Source organism: Drosophila virilis, chromosome X (genome assembly GCF_030788295.1).
Source record: "Drosophila virilis strain 15010-1051.87 chromosome X, Dvir_AGI_RSII-ME, whole genome shotgun sequence".
NCBI lineage: Eukaryota > Metazoa > Arthropoda > Insecta > Diptera > Drosophilidae > Drosophila > Drosophila virilis.
The window spans coordinates 29,273,657-29,293,367 of record NC_091543.1 but is presented as its reverse complement, the minus strand read 5'-3'; the positions used below and the strand labels follow the sequence as shown (position 1 = coordinate 29,293,367).

The 19,711-nt window shown below is 40.0% G+C and overlaps 1 protein-coding gene and 1 long non-coding RNA gene across 14 annotated transcripts in view; one reads left to right on the top strand and one right to left on the bottom strand.

Moving 5' to 3' along the window:
• nej (nejire) overlaps positions 1-15,790 on the bottom strand; it is a 24,329-nt gene extending 8,539 nt beyond the window's left edge. The window contains exons 1-13 of one of the 4 annotated variants that reach the window (XM_015171089.3): positions 15,652-15,790; positions 14,155-14,362; positions 13,186-14,026; positions 12,368-12,859; positions 11,958-12,305; positions 7,991-11,881; positions 7,245-7,534; positions 6,321-6,478; positions 2,730-2,840; positions 1,718-2,666; positions 1,410-1,640; positions 1,091-1,321; positions 595-992 (exon numbers count right to left, since the gene is read on the bottom strand). In XM_015171089.3, coding sequence (XP_015026575.1) covers positions 595-992; positions 1,091-1,321; positions 1,410-1,640; positions 1,718-2,666; positions 2,730-2,840; positions 6,321-6,478; positions 7,245-7,534; positions 7,991-11,881; positions 11,958-12,305; positions 12,368-12,859; positions 13,186-13,240 — 7,154 coding nt within the window. In that variant the 5' untranslated portion in view covers positions 13,241-14,026; positions 14,155-14,362; positions 15,652-15,790. Of the gene's footprint in view, positions 1-594; positions 993-1,090; positions 1,322-1,409; positions 1,641-1,717; positions 2,667-2,729; positions 2,841-6,320; positions 6,479-7,244; positions 7,535-7,990; positions 11,882-11,957; positions 12,306-12,367; positions 12,860-13,185; positions 14,363-14,438; positions 14,903-15,651 lie in introns of those variants that run through there. The other 3 variants (XM_032439869.2, XM_015171090.3, XM_002054910.4) reach the window with 3 other exon arrangements.
• On the top strand, positions 15,504-19,711 carry LOC26530444 (uncharacterized). Of its 10 annotated transcripts, XR_011417429.1 has the most exons (5): positions 16,298-16,312; positions 16,822-17,400; positions 19,063-19,280; positions 19,336-19,379; positions 19,439-19,711. It is a non-coding gene; the product is annotated as an uncharacterized lncRNA (long non-coding RNA). The 10 variants fall into 10 exon arrangements; XR_004305059.2 differs by lacking the exons at positions 16,298-16,312; positions 16,822-17,400 and adding an exon at positions 15,504-15,518; XR_004305057.2 differs by lacking the exons at positions 16,298-16,312; positions 16,822-17,400 and adding an exon at positions 15,911-16,260.

Genomic DNA, 19,711 nt, shown 5'->3' with positions numbered 1-19,711 from the left:
ATACATTTGGACAAATACAATATACCCTTATACCCATTTTTAATGGGTTCAGGGTATAAAAATCATGAGACGTATTTCACAAAATGCAAGCTTCCTGGGTGGAAAACTTGGATCAAGGACTTGTGGGGTAAGTTTTAGGTTGTTTCAAACTCAACTCTTATAGCCCTAAATTAGAAATTAATGAATACGTGTTTTAGCACGTTTGGAAATTCCATACAACTGTGGTAAATTGGAGGCAATTTGGCTATTTTTTCTTTACCAGTTATTAAGTTCAAGATAGTACAGGTATAATTAAAATTTCTAATATTGCGAACTATATGAAAAATGTATATCTAAAATTTCGAGCACAAAACTTGCCGCAGGGAAGTGGAAACAGGGCAAGTTTTCAAACATTTGAACTCGTACTTCGCGTTCTGAACTTCATTTGGCTCATTTCATTCATATTGTAGATCGATGATCTTGATTTTGCGTTTAATGATACTAATATTGAAGCTCTAAGTAAAATGAGCAATTTATGATTAGCGAAAGCCCCGTGAAATCAGGAAATCATTGTACCAAATCTATCATATACAAATATTGCGTTCAGTTACTTACTTTTGCTGTAGCTGCTGCTGTTTTAGTTTGAGCTTAATGTTTGGACAGAAGGGCACTGGACACTTTTGCTCCTGACAGTGTTTAGCGTGATAACAGCATAGGGCGATCAGCTGCTTGCATATGGGACAGCCACCATTTGTCTTTCTCTTGCAGTTCTTTGTATGCTGGACTACCCGTTTCATCTTTTGACACGAAGGCAAACGGCAATTAGCATCCCGACATTGACACGCGTGTACCAGAGATTGAATGCATCGTTGAATAGACTGTTTGCGTGCCTCCTGAGGATTTGCCTGCTTAAGATCAGCCGGAGCCGAGCCATCGTCAAGATCGAAGCCTAGTTTTTCCATTTTATGTGGATGTCCAACCTTCTCCTTGCATACCGTGCAGAGATCGAAATCCTATAACCCCAAAAAGTAATATTAGTCAGATAATGCTTAAAAATTAATTATAATTTAGAGAGCAGCAGTTAAAAAAAAAAAAAGCCAATCGATCTTACATCACAAACGGTACAATGGTAGCGCGTCTCTACTGCAGTCTTGCAGTTGTTGCAAGTATAAACAAACTTGTCCTGGCCCTGATTGTGCAACTCGTACAACATTGATAGTGTGGAGAACTGTGCGCGTCGCAATGAAGAAAATTCGTAGTGCTTGTCACGGGCAAGTGTCAGGAATGCATCACGTCCATCCATCAGATCACAGGTGAGCAACGGATCAGGATCTTGTATGGGCTGCGTACGAAAATTAAATTGGTTTAAGCAAACAAGTGATGTGCATAGAGTCAATTAATGTGTTTCAAATTAAAACTGTAAGACTTACAGCCAGACTTGCTGCTGACTGGGCCGAGTGTAAGCGTATAACAAAGAAAACTTCCTTGTGCTTCTCCATGGTTGCATAGATCTTGGCGGACAAATCATTTCCCGACTGATGCTCATTGGACTTTTTACTATTTTTGCGCTGTGCTGCTTTCGATTTGTTGGACTTCTTGGCCTTTTTCTGTCCTTTTTTTTTGCCATCGCCACTGACTTCGTTGTCCTCAGCGGAAAAAAGCTGCAGTGTTTACAAAATTAAAAATAACGAATTAGCAATTGTTAATTAACTTCTAATTGTTAATTTTAAAAACGTACGTTGGCAGCAGCAGCAGCTTCGGCGGCCTCGGCTTGTTTGCGTTTTTCCTCTTCTTCCTGGTCCAGTTCTTTAATGCTCTCCTCAAGTACGTTTGGCCAAAAATCCCCCTCGAAATAGGGCAATTCAGCGGCCGATCCAAGTTTATCTTCCATGGCCTGTTTAAGTATATCCTTGTAGTCCTGTATGATGCGTTCAATCATGCCTTTGTCGAGCATCTTTTTGTACCACTCTTGCAAACGTTTCGGTTTAGGTATTTTCTGATCAGTCGGATGACAATGAAATATATAGTCGTCCCCTTCAGAGGGTGGACAAGCCCAGATGTGCGCCATCGTATAGCCCAGCTGCTTCACATAGTCCATATAGCCGAGTAATATTTCATGGTAAACCGCAGTGCGGTATTGGCGAGGTCGAAAGAAATGCACAGAATCAAGGTAAGCAATATAGACGCGTCGAGTATTAGGCGCTGGGCATTCTGAACCATATTCCTGTACGTGCATACCAAAGAAGCATACATCAATGCCATCCACTTCTTCAAAGGCAAATAAGGCCTTTGCCCGATATGGAAACTCTTGCATCATTTCACCGCCCTCAACAAACCGACGCCGCATGCCAGGTTTAACTTCAACGCATTTATCCGATGAAGACACCACTCGTATGTGCACCTCACCAGCGCCAGCTTCCTTTTTCTTTAGAAAATTGTTAACACGTGTCTCAATGTACACACCCAGCTTGGTGGTAGGCAATCGCTTGGCATTGAATTTGTTCTCCTTTCGTTTTGAGTTCTTCTTTTTTAAACAATTATCACATACAAAACCGCCGGGCCATATTGAATCAAGCCAAAGCACACAGATTTGATGTTGCTTGCGTCCGCACTCCTGGCAATCAACGAAGGGCTCCAGCTCTAAATGGTCGTTCTTCATCTCTTTGAATTGGTCCTTTTTAATTTGGCTAGGTATAAATAATATTAGTTTATTTGTTATTTTGATTATAGTGATTAACCTATATGCTTACGTTTGTGACTGAAGTGGATCATCGCCCAGAGTTACAGTGTCTCCTTGTATGTCATTAAAGCACTTTTGGCAGAACGTGTATCTATTTGAGGCAACACCGTATTCCTTTAGACTGTTGTGATTTTCATGGCAACAATTTACGAGTTGATGGCAATGAGCAATGGCAATAGGCGATGACAATTGGACAATTGATAATACGCACGATTTACGAAATGAGAGTCAAATGAAGCAAAAATAAAACGAAAATTTCACATACAAACAGCAACAACAAGTAAACCGTGTACATATTGAGATATATGTATGCAATCATGGAAAATAGTTATATCATTTTAATTGATGCAGAGTACATTTTTAGCATAAATTATATAGCAAAACCAAAAATTTGTATTTTTGACGGTTTTTATATAAAAATAATTATAAATAAAATCCAAGTATTTGTCATTAGAAACTTAGAATACGCAAATGAAAATATATATATATATGAGAAACGTCAAATTTATCCAGATTAAATAATTTAAAACTTATTTATTGGAATTGTTAGTTAGATTCCGTATATTTAAAAACTGATTTACAATTAAATATGACATATAATAAATATGCATACATACGTACAAAAGCAAGACAATTTAAATGCAAGTAAACACAGTTGCATGATTGCGTAAACACATAAGTTTTATTGTTTTTCCTCGCATAATTCGTTACAACACACAATAAGGAGCTTAAGCTTCAATCGACTGGCAAAGCATGTACAAATCTAAAATAAGTCTGCTTTCACAAAGTGAAAATAGTATATTGGCTTTTGGTTTGGTTTCTTGCTTAAAGCTTCAGTCTCGAAGCTACACTCATTGGTGGCATGTCAAAATAGGAAATTCTATATATATTTTCTATATACTTGTTTTTTTTTGATAAACTCCAAAGATTATACATATGCGCATTTTGCAAGCGTGACAGTTCAGGAAAGGTTATGTACTTTATATTATATATACAAATATGAGGATGAAAAATAAAAACACATGCATAAGAAAACATAATCGCTCAACGATTATAGGTCACAGAACCTATAAAAGCTAGAGACTTTGAATTTGGAGACTTTGAATAGTGCTTGCGCAGTACGAGTTTGTTTGCACCGTTTTAAGCAAAACATAAAAATCTATATCGAAATCCTTTTTTTTTTTGACCAAATATGACATGTAGCTTTCTGAATAGTATATACAGATCAAGCATCTTTCATTTTAAAGTTACAGGCATTCCCGCCTAAAACATAACACGCTATAAATCAAAACAAGTAAGAGGTTCTCGTCAGGAGCTCCCGACTAGGGATTACCCTGAACCCTCCTATTCAAACACCAAATGCAGTTCGCGCAACGCGCTCGTTTGAAGTAATAAATATCAATTTAAAAAAGTTTCCTTGGCAGGGGTTCAAACTCGCAACTGACCGCATTACTTGCTGACGACTCTGCTGAACAGCCACGACAAAAAAAAAAAAAACTAATAGTTTCCCATGTAGGGCTCGAACTCTGGACAGCCACACCAATAATTGAGTAATATTGAGAAAAGCCGAATTAAAATAGCAGCACTGACAACAATCGCAATTTGAATACTTTTAATAGGATTCGAAGCAGACTTTTGGGGTTTTCTTAACCGATCTTAATGAAATTTTCTACACTATATCTTATTGTACCATAGAATATCTGTGTATTCTGTCAATTTCATTTAAATTGTGGTTTTAATTGGTTGGGTTATTAACTTGATTTATAGCTCAGGGATGGTCGTGGGGAGGTGGCGATAGGTATAAAATTAAAGATACTTGGCATATATAAAATATTCTAGAAGCAACATATCATGTTTGGTGCTCTAGCTCTTATTGCATTTTACTAGATAATAGATTCTACTGCACTAAAAAATGTTTTGGGAAAACTGGGAGTTACAATCCAAATACATACTATGGCTTTAAACAGGGCCGGTACGATCTGATCTTTGACAGAATTATCTAAAAATTACATTCCGATAGCCAGCAGGTTACCATATCCCTATCCTTATACAGAACAACCTTGAAAGTTGTGCATGGTAGAAATAAAGTAATTAACACAGCCGAAGAAAAGCCCGGGTAACATTGCTCCACGGATACAGTGATATTGGAGACTACAATAAAGCCGATATGTTGGCACAGCAAGGATCAGAGCTCGACATCTACCGCTATGAACAGCAGGATTAGCTGTGGAAAGCATTTGCCAAAGTCCACATATGACAACAACTGGACAACTGACCTCCTTGCCATAAAATACCGAATAACCGTGGTATTGACGGGACACTAGCCAATAGGAAAAGGTAACTCTTAAGCCACAAAATGCAAATAACAAAAGGATGAAAATCCAAAAAGCAAACAGAATGTCGATATCTATCTTTATCGATTACTTGGAAAAGGAGTAAGTTATCGATTATCGAAAACAAACTCGATCTGCGCAGGCACTAGGAGGACGTACATCTAAAATTTCAAGTCCCTAGCTCTTATAGGTTCTGATATCCTTGCGTTCATACATACGGACAGACGGACACACAGACAGACGAACATGGCTAGCTCGACAAGCAAGAATATATATGTATACTTTATAGGGTCGGAGGGAGATGTTCCCTTCTGCCTGTTACATACATTTACACAAACACATTATACCCTTTTTACCCATTTTTAATGGGGTTCGGGTATAAATATAAATCATGTGGAACTATCCACAAATTAACGCAACAAATTTTAATGCTGTTCCATCGCACAAAAAATAATATTTTATTTCTTTACCCTTTAAATTGGGTGGAACGCGTATTTTTGGGCTTCAGAAAGCTACCGGTTCTCATTTTGTAGTAAGTTCAGCGTATATCCTAGTCGAGGTAGTTCTAACTAGAGCATTCCTATTATTTTTAGTGTTAGAGGCCTGTTTTAAATTACTTTACGTATCCTAACATATTTTTTTTTCATTTTCTTCATGGGTTCGTCAAATTCCATTTTTACAGTTTTGCTATAATATTTAAAGTTATTTGATCTGTATATACTACTCTACAAGCTATATATCAAATTTGGAGACTCTAACCATTAAAACCTAAAAGATTCAGGCTATACGCCATGGAGAAATTTTACGCATATTTTTACAAAATTACCGGACATGTCCAGATAATCCATTCAATATGTGTGTCAACATTGCAGACAGGCATGGTGGTTTGCGAAACCCCCAAAAAAAAAATATCCTTTGAACGAAACTTAGTCTGTTTTATTGAATAACGCGAGCCCCATTTAATAATATCATTGTGGCTGTGTATAAAGTTAAATTTAAAATTTAATTATTTACGCCGTTTCCTGATTCCTTATTTTGTTCTAAGTTTCCACAATTGAATAGGCAATATGAGGTTTCAACATAATTTGCTTCAAACTTCAATACAACTCTTGAAAGCTTATCTTTACAACATATATAAACCACACGAAGAAACAAAATAAACATTTGTATATGTGTGTATGTATGCAATCGTGTTATTTATGCTTGTATCTATGTAGACATTTAAGTGCTGTGGGAAGACCCAAGACCCGCAAGAGCGGTAAACTCACCTGTTTTGGTAACTGTAGTATTTGGCATCTCGTGGTATCGTACACAGCTGTTTGCCATAACAGCATAGCACCTGCGGATTAAATGTGTACTTTCGACCACAACAATACCCCAATGCTTGCATCACAGGATCAATTTCAGCCTCGAACACCTCTGACAACTATAGTTAATAAAAAATATATATAAATATATGGTGGATTATAATTACGGAAACTATTTTGTTATTGCATGTACACATAATGGGGCATAGCCCCAATATACATTAATTTAGCTAATCTCTGTTTTTTTCTATATACTGTCCAACGAAATGACCTATGGAAAGCTTAATGATGATCATAGCTTTACAACTGAGACTCGTACAACCGGACATAGCTATAAATAGACTTCTTAATTCAGATTTTTTGGTGGATTTAGGTTTAGGTTAGAAGCCGGTATAGTCTCCATTGTTTATAATTCTTTATTTGAATTCTTATTATTGTTCATGAAATTAGGTTTGTATCAACAATTTTTCTGCACATCTTTTTACTGTTGCTTTCTTTTTTTACCTTGCCTTTAATTCTCGATCACCGTGTACTCGATTTTGTCAAAGAGCTGTTTATATATAGCATCGTTATCCTCATGGGAAATACACCTTAGTAGCATATTATGTTTAGCATGGCTCAGAATCGTATTCGGAAAGATATTTCATAGCAAAATGGAAACAATGTTAGAAAACTAATCCAAAGCTGTACGATGGGAACTACCCAAAACGCTTACATGGAATTCTTCTCCATAAGGACGTTAACATGCTTACAAGTTATATGTATATAAAAGCATGTTTAGGTGGTGTAGTTATGATTTTTACAATAAGTTATATGAATTTATATTAAAAACACATTTGATCGATTATCGATCGTTATATTTGAATATATAATAGATAGCCTTACCTTGGTGCAGTAACGATAGACACGCGATGTTTTGCGGTTGTAAAGCCATGCATTGTCAAACATCAGCCACACATCATCTACATACTCCCAGGGGTCACTATATTTGCCATTAAGTATGTTATTGCGGATGGTACCTAGATCCATTGGTTTTTTTACAATCTCAAAGTAGTCGGGTATTCCCAAAGCTTGTGGATCGACCGGATAACGAAATGGCACCGACTCCGGTTCCTGACGATAAAGCTTATCCAACGTCGGCAGTAATGCAGTGCGCAGCTCTTCTGGGTTAAATTCTACAAGTATCAAATGAGTCAATTAATTTTCCAAATATCTTGTAAATTATAATTAAAGACTAAGTGTTCTTCTACGTTTTAACAGTCTACTAGCCAATTACCTCTCCTTAATTTTAATTCCTAGATGCAAACTAATAGAATTTCTTAAATATCTCCTTAATTGTATTACCCTTAAACTTGGTATAATAAAATTTTATAAAATATTAGCATTGATTTCTACCTTTATTCTAAAGGATTTCTGATCCGAAAAGGATAAATATGTTTCATCAGCATCAGGGGTCATTCTTGTGTTATGTTCGTCTAGCTTCCCGATAAAAAATATTTATATTTCCGGGTACCCTTCCTTCGAACAACAATTGTTGTATCTTTTTAAATTATGTTTTTTTTTTGGCATTATCTTGCGTACTACTTCTACACTTAAAGCTAGAGTAAATATCCGCAAAAAATTAAACTTACGGCATTTTTTCTTCTTGTCGCCAGCATTTGGTGCGAGTGGCTCCGGAACCATTGGTTTGGTCTCAGATTTAATTTTGATATCTGATGCAATTCCCGCAGAAACGCCATCAATAGCACCATTAATATCATCCTTGCCATCACTTCCACCGCCACCATCTCCATTCGCGCCAGTAGCAATGCCACCGACAACCGCCGATTCATCCACATCCATAGGCTCAGACTTGATCTTCACGTCACCGGCGGCTCCATCCTCCGACTTAAGGTCTATTTTAAGCATGCTGGTACCATCATTGTTTACATTTTTGCCTTTTCCACCTGTCGAGCAATCCATTTGTGAACTATCGCCATTGCCACCGCAACTATCGTCCATAAACTCCTTTTTGATCTCATCCTCCTGCTTAATGGAGTCCAGTTTACCTTTTGATGACATTCCACCACCTCCACTACTACCACCACCATTACTCCCATTTGTATCATTAGCACCAGCTGGCGACGGTGTCTCATCGTCGTTATCACGCGCCGCCGCCTCCAGTGCAGCCATCTGAGATGATAAACTACTGGAGGTGCTCATCACGCGGCCTGTAGCAGTGTTGTCGCTATTGCTGCGTGCCACCAGCAGCACCGTGCTGCTTACTGGCGTTGAATTTACATTGCCACTTGTTGCAGTCGTTGATGTTTGTGTTGCCCCTGATGCACAACTTATGGGAGTACTGACAACCGCTGTAACCGCTGTCGTTGTGATTACAGAACTGCTGGTGCTACTAATATTGCTACTACTACCGCTGTTGGCACATGTAGCTGCTGCCGAAGCGGGAGTACTGCTGGCTGCCAACCCTGAAGCGCTGGTAGCCGGCACTGGCGAGGTAGGTATATATGGCGGTGTTGCTGCTCGATTACTTAACGGCTGCATGAGACTGCTTACAGAGGGCGGATTGTTTGATGGTGTGCCAATAGGTCCGTTCGACATGAAGCTAGGCGAAGGACTTGGGGCTGTCACAGTCCCGCTACCAATGCCACCAGCACCAGCATTAGGTGCTCCTGCAGTGAGTGCATCCAGGCTGGTGGGAGTGGGCGGCATATTATTTAGCACACTACCAGGTGGCTGCTGCGCCTTTTGCTGCATGGGTGAGTTAAATGCATTTGATTGCTGTTGCAGCTGTTGCGGCTGCTGGATAGGCGTAGCATTGCTAAAGGGTGACTGTGGTAATAGCATGGCTGCGTTTGTTTGCTGTTGATGTTGCTGCAGCAAACGCTGTTTCATTATCTCGCTGATTTGAGAATTCTGTCCACCGGAACTGCCATTGGCATTGATGAACTGCTGCTGTTGTTGTTGTTGTTGTTGTTGTTGTTGTTGTTGTTGTTGTTGTTGAGCGGTCACCGGACTCGTTAATATGCCTGGGCCACCACCAACTGACGAAGCTGATTGCATGGTCTGCTGCGTGTTAAATGGAGATAGCACTGGATTTGCTACCATTCCCCCGGGACTTGGACCGGATGGTCCAACCAACATATTGCCTTGAACAGGCTGCTGCTGTTGCGGGAACTGCATACGTTGCTGCTGTTGTTGTATGGCTAGCATATTGCCACCGGGCGAATGACTGCGCATACTTGCCGCTACAGCCACCATGTTGGCTTGTCCGGCTGCTGTCTGCTGCTGGCTAGCGCCGCTCCCCATGCCAGGAGCTTGAGGACGCATCTGCTGTTGAACCATGCCACTTGGGCCACCACCTCCACTACCCATTGGACTGATAATAGGACGCACGCCCTGACCCGGCTGTTGTTGAAGCGAGTTGTTGGGTACTGATGTAGGATTGACGACACCACTGTTGGGACCACCTTGTTGCATTTGCAACATTTGTTGTTGGTGCTGCTCTTTGCGCTTAAGACGTTTTTCCTCTAATTCTTTTTGTATCTTATAGATCTTCTCTGCAAGCAGATGATAGTACTCGGATCGCGATTTTGCCATTTCATACATATCCTTTTCCACTTTTTCAGCATACGAAACCAAATTATGCATGCGCTTGTCCTGCATTGTAGTTGGATCCGATGTCGGAAAGATGGCTTGCACCAGCTTGTGTACCAAATGATTGCGTAAGTCCGCTGTCACCGATTCGCGCCAGTCTTTCTCGCTATCGCTCCCACTTCCTGGGGCACCGCCTGCACCCCCAGCGCTGCCTGCGCTTCCCGCTCCCGCGTTTGATGAATTTGATCCACTTGATGAACTGTTGGCAACTCCTGTGGTATCTGCAGGCATCAAAACGCTAGCACCAGCTGTGCTATTGCCAGTACCTGGCGCGCCTGCTGACACTACGCTGACGTGTGCCTGTACCTGTGCTTGCGATTGAGCCTGTAATTTGAGCTTAGCCATCTGATCCGACTGACTCCCTAGTTGTTGCTTTTCGCCGACGCCTACAAAGTTGGCATTATTAAAACCAACGTTGACCGACAGTGGCGCTGGAATGTTGCCCAATTGCTGTTGTTGTTGAACACTTTGCTGCGCATTGGGCTGCTGTTCAACCATATTGGGAATCGCGCGCCTGCGTCCAGTGCTAGTATTGCAACCCTGCAGCATTAGTTGTCCACCCTGCTGTGCGGCCTGCGCCTGCTGCTGTTGTAAACTGGTCACATCGTTCGCCCCGGGTAAAACATTTTGTCCGGGTACAGGCACTCCGCCAGATATTGCACCACCTGCTCCAGGCTGTACACCAAGCACGCGAACAGATGGAGTGCCCTGCATACGAATACCCGGTGGCATCCCTTGCCCCGGCACACCCAACATCCCAGCTGAGACCGGCCCAACTTGGCCTATACTGCCAACACTCTCAAAGCGTCGAAGCTCTTGTTGTTGCACCTGCTGCTGCTGCTGCTGTGCCAAGTCCGTATTACTCTTAGGTACATTGGTTGCGCCGGGCGTCTGCTGCTGCGGTAACACAATTGCCGTATTTTGTGTGCCGCCAGTTCCAGTACTCTGTGCCACTTGTTTGCTATCGACGCCGACTCCAACACCGACACCTACGCCAGACGGATTTTGCGAAACCTGTGGTTGGCCTTGTGCTAATTGCTGCTGTTGTTGTTGCTGCTGTAAAGGTGATGCGTTGGCTGCTCCGGTAGGACCACCTCCTGCGCCGCTAGCGTTCTGAAACAGCGAGTGATTCTGGCGAAAAGGATAGCAAATGATGCAATCGGAGCGTTGGCAGGTTTTGTAATGGAGCAGTATCTGGCGCGAAGAGGTGCAATGTTGCATGGTGCAGTCCTTGCTCTGCTTACATGTGGCCATATGGGCCAACACGGCTTTCATGGCCTTGCAATAGTTGACACTGCAGACCTCACGGTTGGGATTCATGTTCTCGCGCCGGTTGCACTTGTGGGCATGCAATAACAACATCAAATGCTGCTGTATTTGTTTCTTGCGTTCATCAGACATGCTGCCTGGTGCCGGAGCAGGCCCGCTAACAGACGAAGCCACTCCAGATGAAATTGCTTGCTGCTGAGATGTTCCTGGTTGCTGCTGTTGTTGCTGAGAATGTCCTAACAGTTGATTGGGTTGCGGCGCGCGTGGTCCCAGTGCACTTTGTTGCGCACTCGGCGGTTGCTGTTGCTGCTGGGGATTCATTTGTGCGTTTGCTGCCGCTAATTGTTGCTGCTGTTGGGGATTTCCAACGAGTCCGCCTGAGCCAGGTGGCGGTCCATCTCCACCCAGACTGGACATTGGTACAACTGTGCCAATTGGCCGGTTTCCTTGGGGCATTCCCGCGCTCATATTGGGTGCTACGACGCCGCCGCCACCCCGCTGTGCCATCTGCTGAGCAAGTAGCTGTTGCTGCTGCTGCGGATTGTTACTGCTAGGTGTACCATAGTTACCGACTCCGTAAGGCATATTATTAATTTGGCCTGTACAAAACACATGCGTATAACCACTTGTCAGTGCTTTCAATGTTAGGAAAATGTTTAGTATGTGGGCACTTACCCAGCTGCATGTTTGGGTTTTGCATTCGAGGACCGCCACCGACGCCAACAACACCACCCGGGCCACTGCCTCCGCTAGCTCCAGCGCCCATTAAATGCGGACCACGAAGCAAGTGTTGCTGTCCAACCATCCGTCCCATCATCGGACCATTTTGCATGTGCATACCCTGACTAGGCGCTGCACCGGATACGGAGCTCACACCCACTGATCCGGGCACTGCGTTCATCAAGGAGGCAGCGACAGGTTGCTTCAGTGTATTGACCAAGCCCGTGCCACCTATGGTCCCCATGCCCCCACTGTTTGTCAGAACCATATTGCCAAGATTTCCCTGTGCAATGCTGTTCATGCCTAAAACAGAAATATATGAATTTATTGTGTTTTTTTTAAATTTGCGACTCTAGAAGAATTACCTGGTATAGCATTCATGCCATTATTGCCATTATTTGATATGGACATGGGCATAGAATTAACCATGCCCATTTGTGTAGTCACTTGTATGCCACCCGTGTTAGGCGATTGCAAGCTGGGTGATTTGCTGCCTAGTTGATTCATGCCAGGCACAACCATGCCACCGCCAGCGCCTTTGTTACCTTGCTGCTGTTGCTGCAAAAAATGCTGCAAATGCTGGTGATGTTGCATTTGACGTAGTTGACTACCAGCAGCGCCGCTACCGGCATTACCACTGCCATCATCCCCGCCGCCACCGGCTCCATTCATTTGTGGTGGCACAACGCCTGACCCAGGTCCCTGAGTAGGAGGTTTGTTTGGTCCGCCAGTGCCGACGCCGGTTGCTGTGGATACAACATTAACGCCGCCACCAGTAGTGCTAAGCTGATCTGACCATCCACTGTTCGAGGAAACCAACTCATCGGGTAGATTTTCTTCCAGAAAGCGTAGAGTCGCTAGGTGAAAATTGTTTAATTATTAAACTTTCATGTATTTTTGTATTACACATGTACTTTTATTACAAAGACTAGTCCAGAATGAGTATACTACAAATGAACTATTATTATCTAGGTACTTTCAGTCCATCATAGTTTAGTATGTACAGTGAACTCTCCTAACTCTTGTCCCAAAATTTATTTCCAAATGATTTTTTTTTTTTTGTTTTTTGTATGTTTACAATTTATAAACGAGGCCCTACCCCTCACCAAATTTGATCTTACGTATTATCTATCGACGCATTCTTAAAAACATTAGACATAACTAGATAAATTCGAACACTTACATTGATCTATCTTAGCCCGCTTTTGTGGCGGTTCGTCCAAATGATCGGCCATCATATATATAATTTGTTGCTAGCCTTGAAATGGCAGCAAAACGCGTCCTTATGGAAATTAATATGTTTGTCTGCTATGATTGCCTTTAGCAGTACGTAAGTCCGTAAAAAATATAAAAAAAAAACTTCGATTGACGAGTTGAGAAAGTTGACAGTGGGTATGACAAAATTATTTTTGATTGCTTGCGTGTGCGCTGCACAATTTGACAGTTTTCGCACGGATGTGTTTGGTATTTTACTTATGTTTTTCGTTATGCTTTTCTTCTTCTTTTATAAGTTTGAAATGTTGGCAGTCAACACTTGCCTAATAAACTGTTTTAGTAAATTTTTGCATAAACTAGCGGGAGTAGTACACAAATACAACTCCTTTGTTATTGTTTTCGCTGCTTCTGTCGTCTGCCGCTGCGACGAAGACGTCGTCGACGTCGTCCGCGCTATCGTCACCGCGACCGCGACCGTGCCGGCTGAGCACGTCGCTGACTCCGTTGGCTCGCCGTTGAGATCGTTGTTGTAACTGCTCCTGGTACTACTGGCGTCCCATGCGCCAGTAGACGTCGTTACAAGTGCGCGCCTTTGCTCCAGTTGCACCACTTCCCGCCTTAGCCTTAGATTTTTTTGCTGCTGCTGTTTATTAATGCCGATGCTCGTAGTGTTGTTTGTCATACAGCAGCATGCGCACGAGTGCATTTTGTGGGTAGGCGCCAAGTCCACCAAATTGGCCGAATCCAATAAATCGGCTTTAGTAAGGATTCGTAGTTGTTCCTACTCTTATGTCCTGCTGCAACAGCTGCTGCAAGTGAAATTTGAAGATGGAGACGTAAGAAGAAAGGACTGTCAAAGCCAGCAAGCAAATGCGTGCGATATTGCATTTGCTGCTGCCGCTTTGTTGTGATTTTGTTTTTGCTATTTCTGCTGTACCATTTTACAGCCGCTAATTGTTGATGTTGGTTTTTGCTTGATTTCTTTTTTCTTTCAACTTTTGTTTTTGATTTTTATAACATTGCTTTGATACATTTACTTAATGTTGTTGATTTGAAAAGCATTCACATGTCTGCAGTGTTTATGAAGTGGTTGATGTTGCTGTTGTTATCGTGTTTACATTCGCTATATTCCACATTGCACATAACTGTAAAAATATAACAAAGTAATACTTTCCATTAGAGCACGAAACTACAAGCACACACACGTATAAATTAAATGACCTATAAGATTCACATTTGATACACAGTCCTCACGCACATCAGAAATAGTCAACAAATTATGGGAACATAAATTGTTTGAGATTTATTTTCCGAAAGCGGCTACCGTTGCCGCCTGCAGACCAAAAACAACTCGCTGCTTTCTGTTTTTAGGTCTTGTTGTTGGTCGTAGTATTCGCCATCTCGCTGATATTTGTCATCTCCATCTCGCATGCGTCTACGTGTTTCACTCTCACACATACAGATGTGTCATAATTAAATGTGCGCACTATTGGTTAGCCAACACGCACGAAATGGGCCAGCAGCGTGTACAAGTGCGGCGACAGCTTTGAAATTGCGCGCAAACATTGTTTGATGAATGCAAATAGATGAACATATTAATGTATATAAAAGCGACCCGTAAATTAACTCGACCCTGGATCACACGTTTCTTTAATGTCAAATCTCATCATACATATGAAAATTAGTTGTTTTCTGCGCCAAAGATGAGTGGCGAGTAAATAGTCTGAACAAATACCAAACCAGAGACCCGAAGCATCTGAAGCTTTTCAAAGCTTTTTCGCGTACAAACGAATGCCGCTACGCCTTGCTGTTATTTAGCTGATTTTATTAGCGAGTACATCGCAACACAGGGCGCGCGCTCATCGCACATACATATTATATAAATATATATATACATACTTGCATGTATATGCATGTATAAGCGATTATTCTCCGTCTCGACCGAGTCGCGCCGACGTTTTACCACACACATGTATAAAATGCAACGAGACAATAATGGTAGCGAGTAGAGAGCGAGAGCTCATAATAAATGCTGGCTTTGGTATTTGTATTTTTCACACTGGTGTGCATACACACAGCACAGGCACTGCCAACGAGTGCGAGAAGCATTGGAAAAAGAAAGAAAAACAGACGACAGAAAATATATTCCTTTTTTTTGTCGTTGCTCGTCCGTTTTCTTCTTCATGTCGTATCAAAGTTTTCTATTGCAGAAATTTTGTGTTTCAGGCGTATTTTAAATTTATAGCGTCGTTAAAAAAATTGATAAATTTTTTTGCACGAAATACGAAATGTGCAAAAATGGTAAGGAAAAATATAAAAAAAAATGTAGTCAATTTTAAAACTTTGTTTAATTTTTTTAAATTTATTTTTTTGCGGCACAGTTAATTTTTTAATATTTTTGAGATTTTTAGTCAATTATGCATTTTTACCATACATTTTTCACATTTTTCGTTGATTTATGAAAATTTTTAAAAATTTTTTTGCAACACTAAAACAAAAATTTTCAGTCCGCTTGTGTTGCAGCAGAAAGTCAACTGATTTCGCGAACGAGTAGCAACAGAACTAGAAAGAAAGACTGAAGCTGAAACGACTATGACTCTGTGTTGTGTATTAGTGCCAGACGACGACGACTGCGACCAGTAGCGACAGCGACGAGTAAGCGTACTCGACGGAGAGTAAGAGCGCACAGTTGCTCACTGAGAGAGGGCAAAGCAAAAATATGCGGTGCAAAGCAAGTGTTTAAGCAATCGGTTGCTTTAGGTGGTGTGCGTTAGTATGTGTGTGAGAGAGCGTCGCTAGATAACAAAGTAACGAGTGGCCACAGTGTTGAATAGTGTGGAATGTGTTTGTTCATGATTTTAGCCGTGGCGGTAACACTCAACGCTGCGTGTATTTCGAAAACCAAAATTCAGTGTCGTCGTATTAGATATCACTATCGCTATCCTTATTTAACAGCCGCGCAATCACTAACCATTTGGGGCATACAGAACAAAAAATATATTGTGTTGCTTGAATAATTATTAACTACTAAAATAAGATATAAGTATGTCCCAAAAATCCCAAGTCATCTTATACAATAGAGACGACAATTGCGGGTACTTGATCATTTACAATTTTATGTTAAGTGGTTTCGGGCTTTTGTACACGCACTTACATACACTTTCGTCACACGCGACTTTCATAAGACAGCACAGATATAAAAGAGATGGGCAGACTATACCCAGTATTCGCGATTCGTAAAGGATGAAGCGAGACAAATAATGATGCGTTCACTCAACGAGACACACCAGCGAGTGTTCGTCTCTGATGTGTAGTGGCATGAGTTTGCTTTAGGCATTTTTGAAACGATTCAAGAAATTCTTAACTATATTACGTATATAATGCAATTTGTTATTAAAATTCTGCCATTTATTTATGTTTGTCAAACTTCTGCTCAAACGAATTTATTCAGCTAACAACTTGCATGTATAAACATATGTATGCATTTACACACATACAATGCCTTAATACCTTAACTCTCTGTAAATTGCGCCAATTTTATTTTATAGTTCGTATTAAGCTTGTTATAAACTTAAAATAGTAACCGTTGTATATTTGTTTATAGAAACCCGTTGTAGACAAGAGATGAGACAGATTTGTTAAGAAGCAAAACATTTACATATATTAAGGAAGCGCGTACATATATTAAAACAAGACTTAATTTTAAATAATAAATGTCGAACCTCTTGGGTACAATTATGCGACTTCTGTAACTTCGAGTACCATAAAGATTAATGCCGAGTGCACTTTGTTTTGTTTAAGTTTTGTTGGGACGGCACCAAATGTTATTTAGCAAAGTTACTTAGATTTGTACATAGTAAATTATCCCTCATTCCAAAATATTTTAATGTACAGAGTAATTCACAATTTAATTTTTAATGTTCAATAATTATAATATCATACCAAGCCCTTGGCTACATACATAAGACATGTTGCAGTTTCAAATGATTTAAAAAAGAAAGAGAAGTTTGATCATAAAAAAAACAGTGTCTCCCAAATGATGTGCGCTTTAATTATTGTAAAATATGACAGTAATACCAAAACCAATTTTTAAAAACCAAATTAAATATTAAGTAATAAAGAAGTTCAAGTATCTCCTTCACCAAAAGCTAGGGATGTACAACACTCACTTATCGATTAGTAGGTAATCGACTGATAATTGGTAATCGTAGCCTTACTTTAAATTCCTTGTTATTAAGCGATGGTTTCTTAGCATCTTTAATAAGCTAATATCAGAAATCACTAATAAGAAAAATAATTAAATGGAATTATTTTTTTATCGCAGAAACAATTAAATATTTAAAAGCAACCAAAATGCTTAACTTATCTTTTGAAGTTCATGAAAATTACAGAGTCAGAAGTCCCTAAGTGTGACTGGGCTTTTTTTTTGACAGGCTGAGCGGCTCTTGTTAAATATTTTTTTTGTGCAAAAAACTAAGAACAAGAGCTGCCCTCCTCGCAGAACTGCCAAATAAACGGAAAGCCGGAAATAAACAAATTACTACTACTAAATGCATATAATGCTTTACTTATTTAATTAGAGTTATTCTAAATATTGTTATGTATTCTTAATTATAGGCGATTGTTATTATTTAAAGGTAGCTGCCACGCGCAGGCGGCTATGATATAAACTTATTTATTTTCGAAATTGTTCATATATTAATTTATCTGCCCTCTGCGTCTGTGTTATTAAATCCTTTTCGCGTTGTCAGCCTGCAAAAAAAATGTATAAAATTGTTAATAATTTGAAGTGTTAATCTATTAAACGTATTTGTGTAAGTATTATTGAACGTTTCCGATTAGGAACTTAATGGTGGGTGTGATAAGGATTTCAGGCGGGTGCACGTATGACTCATTGTGGAGAGGACTCCGTTGGGGTGAATCTTAACATCAGTTCTCCATAGGCATGTTTGCAATGTTTGCAAATGCAATACACGCTCACATAACCTCCCATTTGTTTTGATGGACTTGTTACAATTTTGTATGTGCCAAGGGATTTCAAAAATGGCTGAACAAAGGCAGCGGAGTAAATTTGTTTAAAATAATAGTGAAGAAGAAGATATGTATTAGAGTACGATGAAAACTCTATTTGGCGGATGGCGACCATCGAGTAATTTTTGCCCGCTCAAGAGGAGTAGGACACTCCTTATAACGACGGTGGTCTCATTCATATTTGTTCATTCAAAATAATGGGTTAAGCAGATGTCCGCAATGAGAGGTGTCCGCTTAATTGGAGTATTCGTAAGAAAAGTTTTAACTGGCTAACAAATTACTCCATATACAAATAATTAGGTTATTTTTCTATTTATGTTGCGCATTACGATTCAGTGAGTGCGATCAGTGCCAACTTGACTCTGCCAAATAGGGATGGGTATCGGCATTAAATATCGATATTGATATTTAAAATGGAATGAATAGCGCAATAACTATCGGCCAGATAGATAGATAGCTTGATTGTTAACATCTTTAGTAAAATGATGGATAAAAAGATAATTTTTAGTTTTCGTGATTATATGATTTTCGTTCTTATATGTGGTATAAGAACTAACACACATACGTACCTTGTACGCATACACCTATAGACTGTTTTGTAAATAATTGAATTTATAGTTTTGTATGCACACATAAATGTATATACATATATATATGTATGTACATACAAATAAAATGAGAATTTCATCACATTGATTCCTTTTAATGCCTGCATACAAATATTTATATACAAGTATACATATTCATTGTTTGCATACATATTTATGTATGTGTGTAGCAGGGATCGTAAATGTTGGATTGGATTTATTTGCAGATGGCCATGTCGACAAGGATATCTTAAGAAGACGCCGAAAGTTCAACAGTGACCCAAGGCGATGGCGAATTCAGTAAATGTTTGTGGCGACATCTATTCCTCAGATGCTTCTGACCGAGCACAAGAAATTCTACATTGCCGTCAAGTTGCCAGAATGCGAGTAAGCTTAACATAGCCTACAATATTATTGTATTGTTGTACACTCCACAGAAGATGAGGTTGGTAATCGACATAATAATTTCTTTAAAATATTTAAAATATTTATTAATTCAGACAATTTGAAATTTCCTAATATACACGGTTGAAAGAGCCCACGCGTAAGTCTTCTGAAACCCATTTAGAATCAGCAAGCTAAACTTTTCATTATTTATTACAGTTGTGATCTGTGTCGCAAAGGTCCTATAGACGCCTATAAGACGCCTGTAAGGCACGAAAAGTGCGCACCCTTGAAGCCTTGGATATGGAAACGACAGGACGTATTGAGGATGACGTTATTGTTATTATATGATGGTTATTGGCCTTTTGCTGTTGGCTTAGGCCTTGTACAAATAGTCTCAGACTTAGTTTTTATTTGAAAATATTTAATATGTTTTGTTCTAAATATTTTTTGACTCACAAAATGAAAAATATAAGCGAAATTATTTTTGAA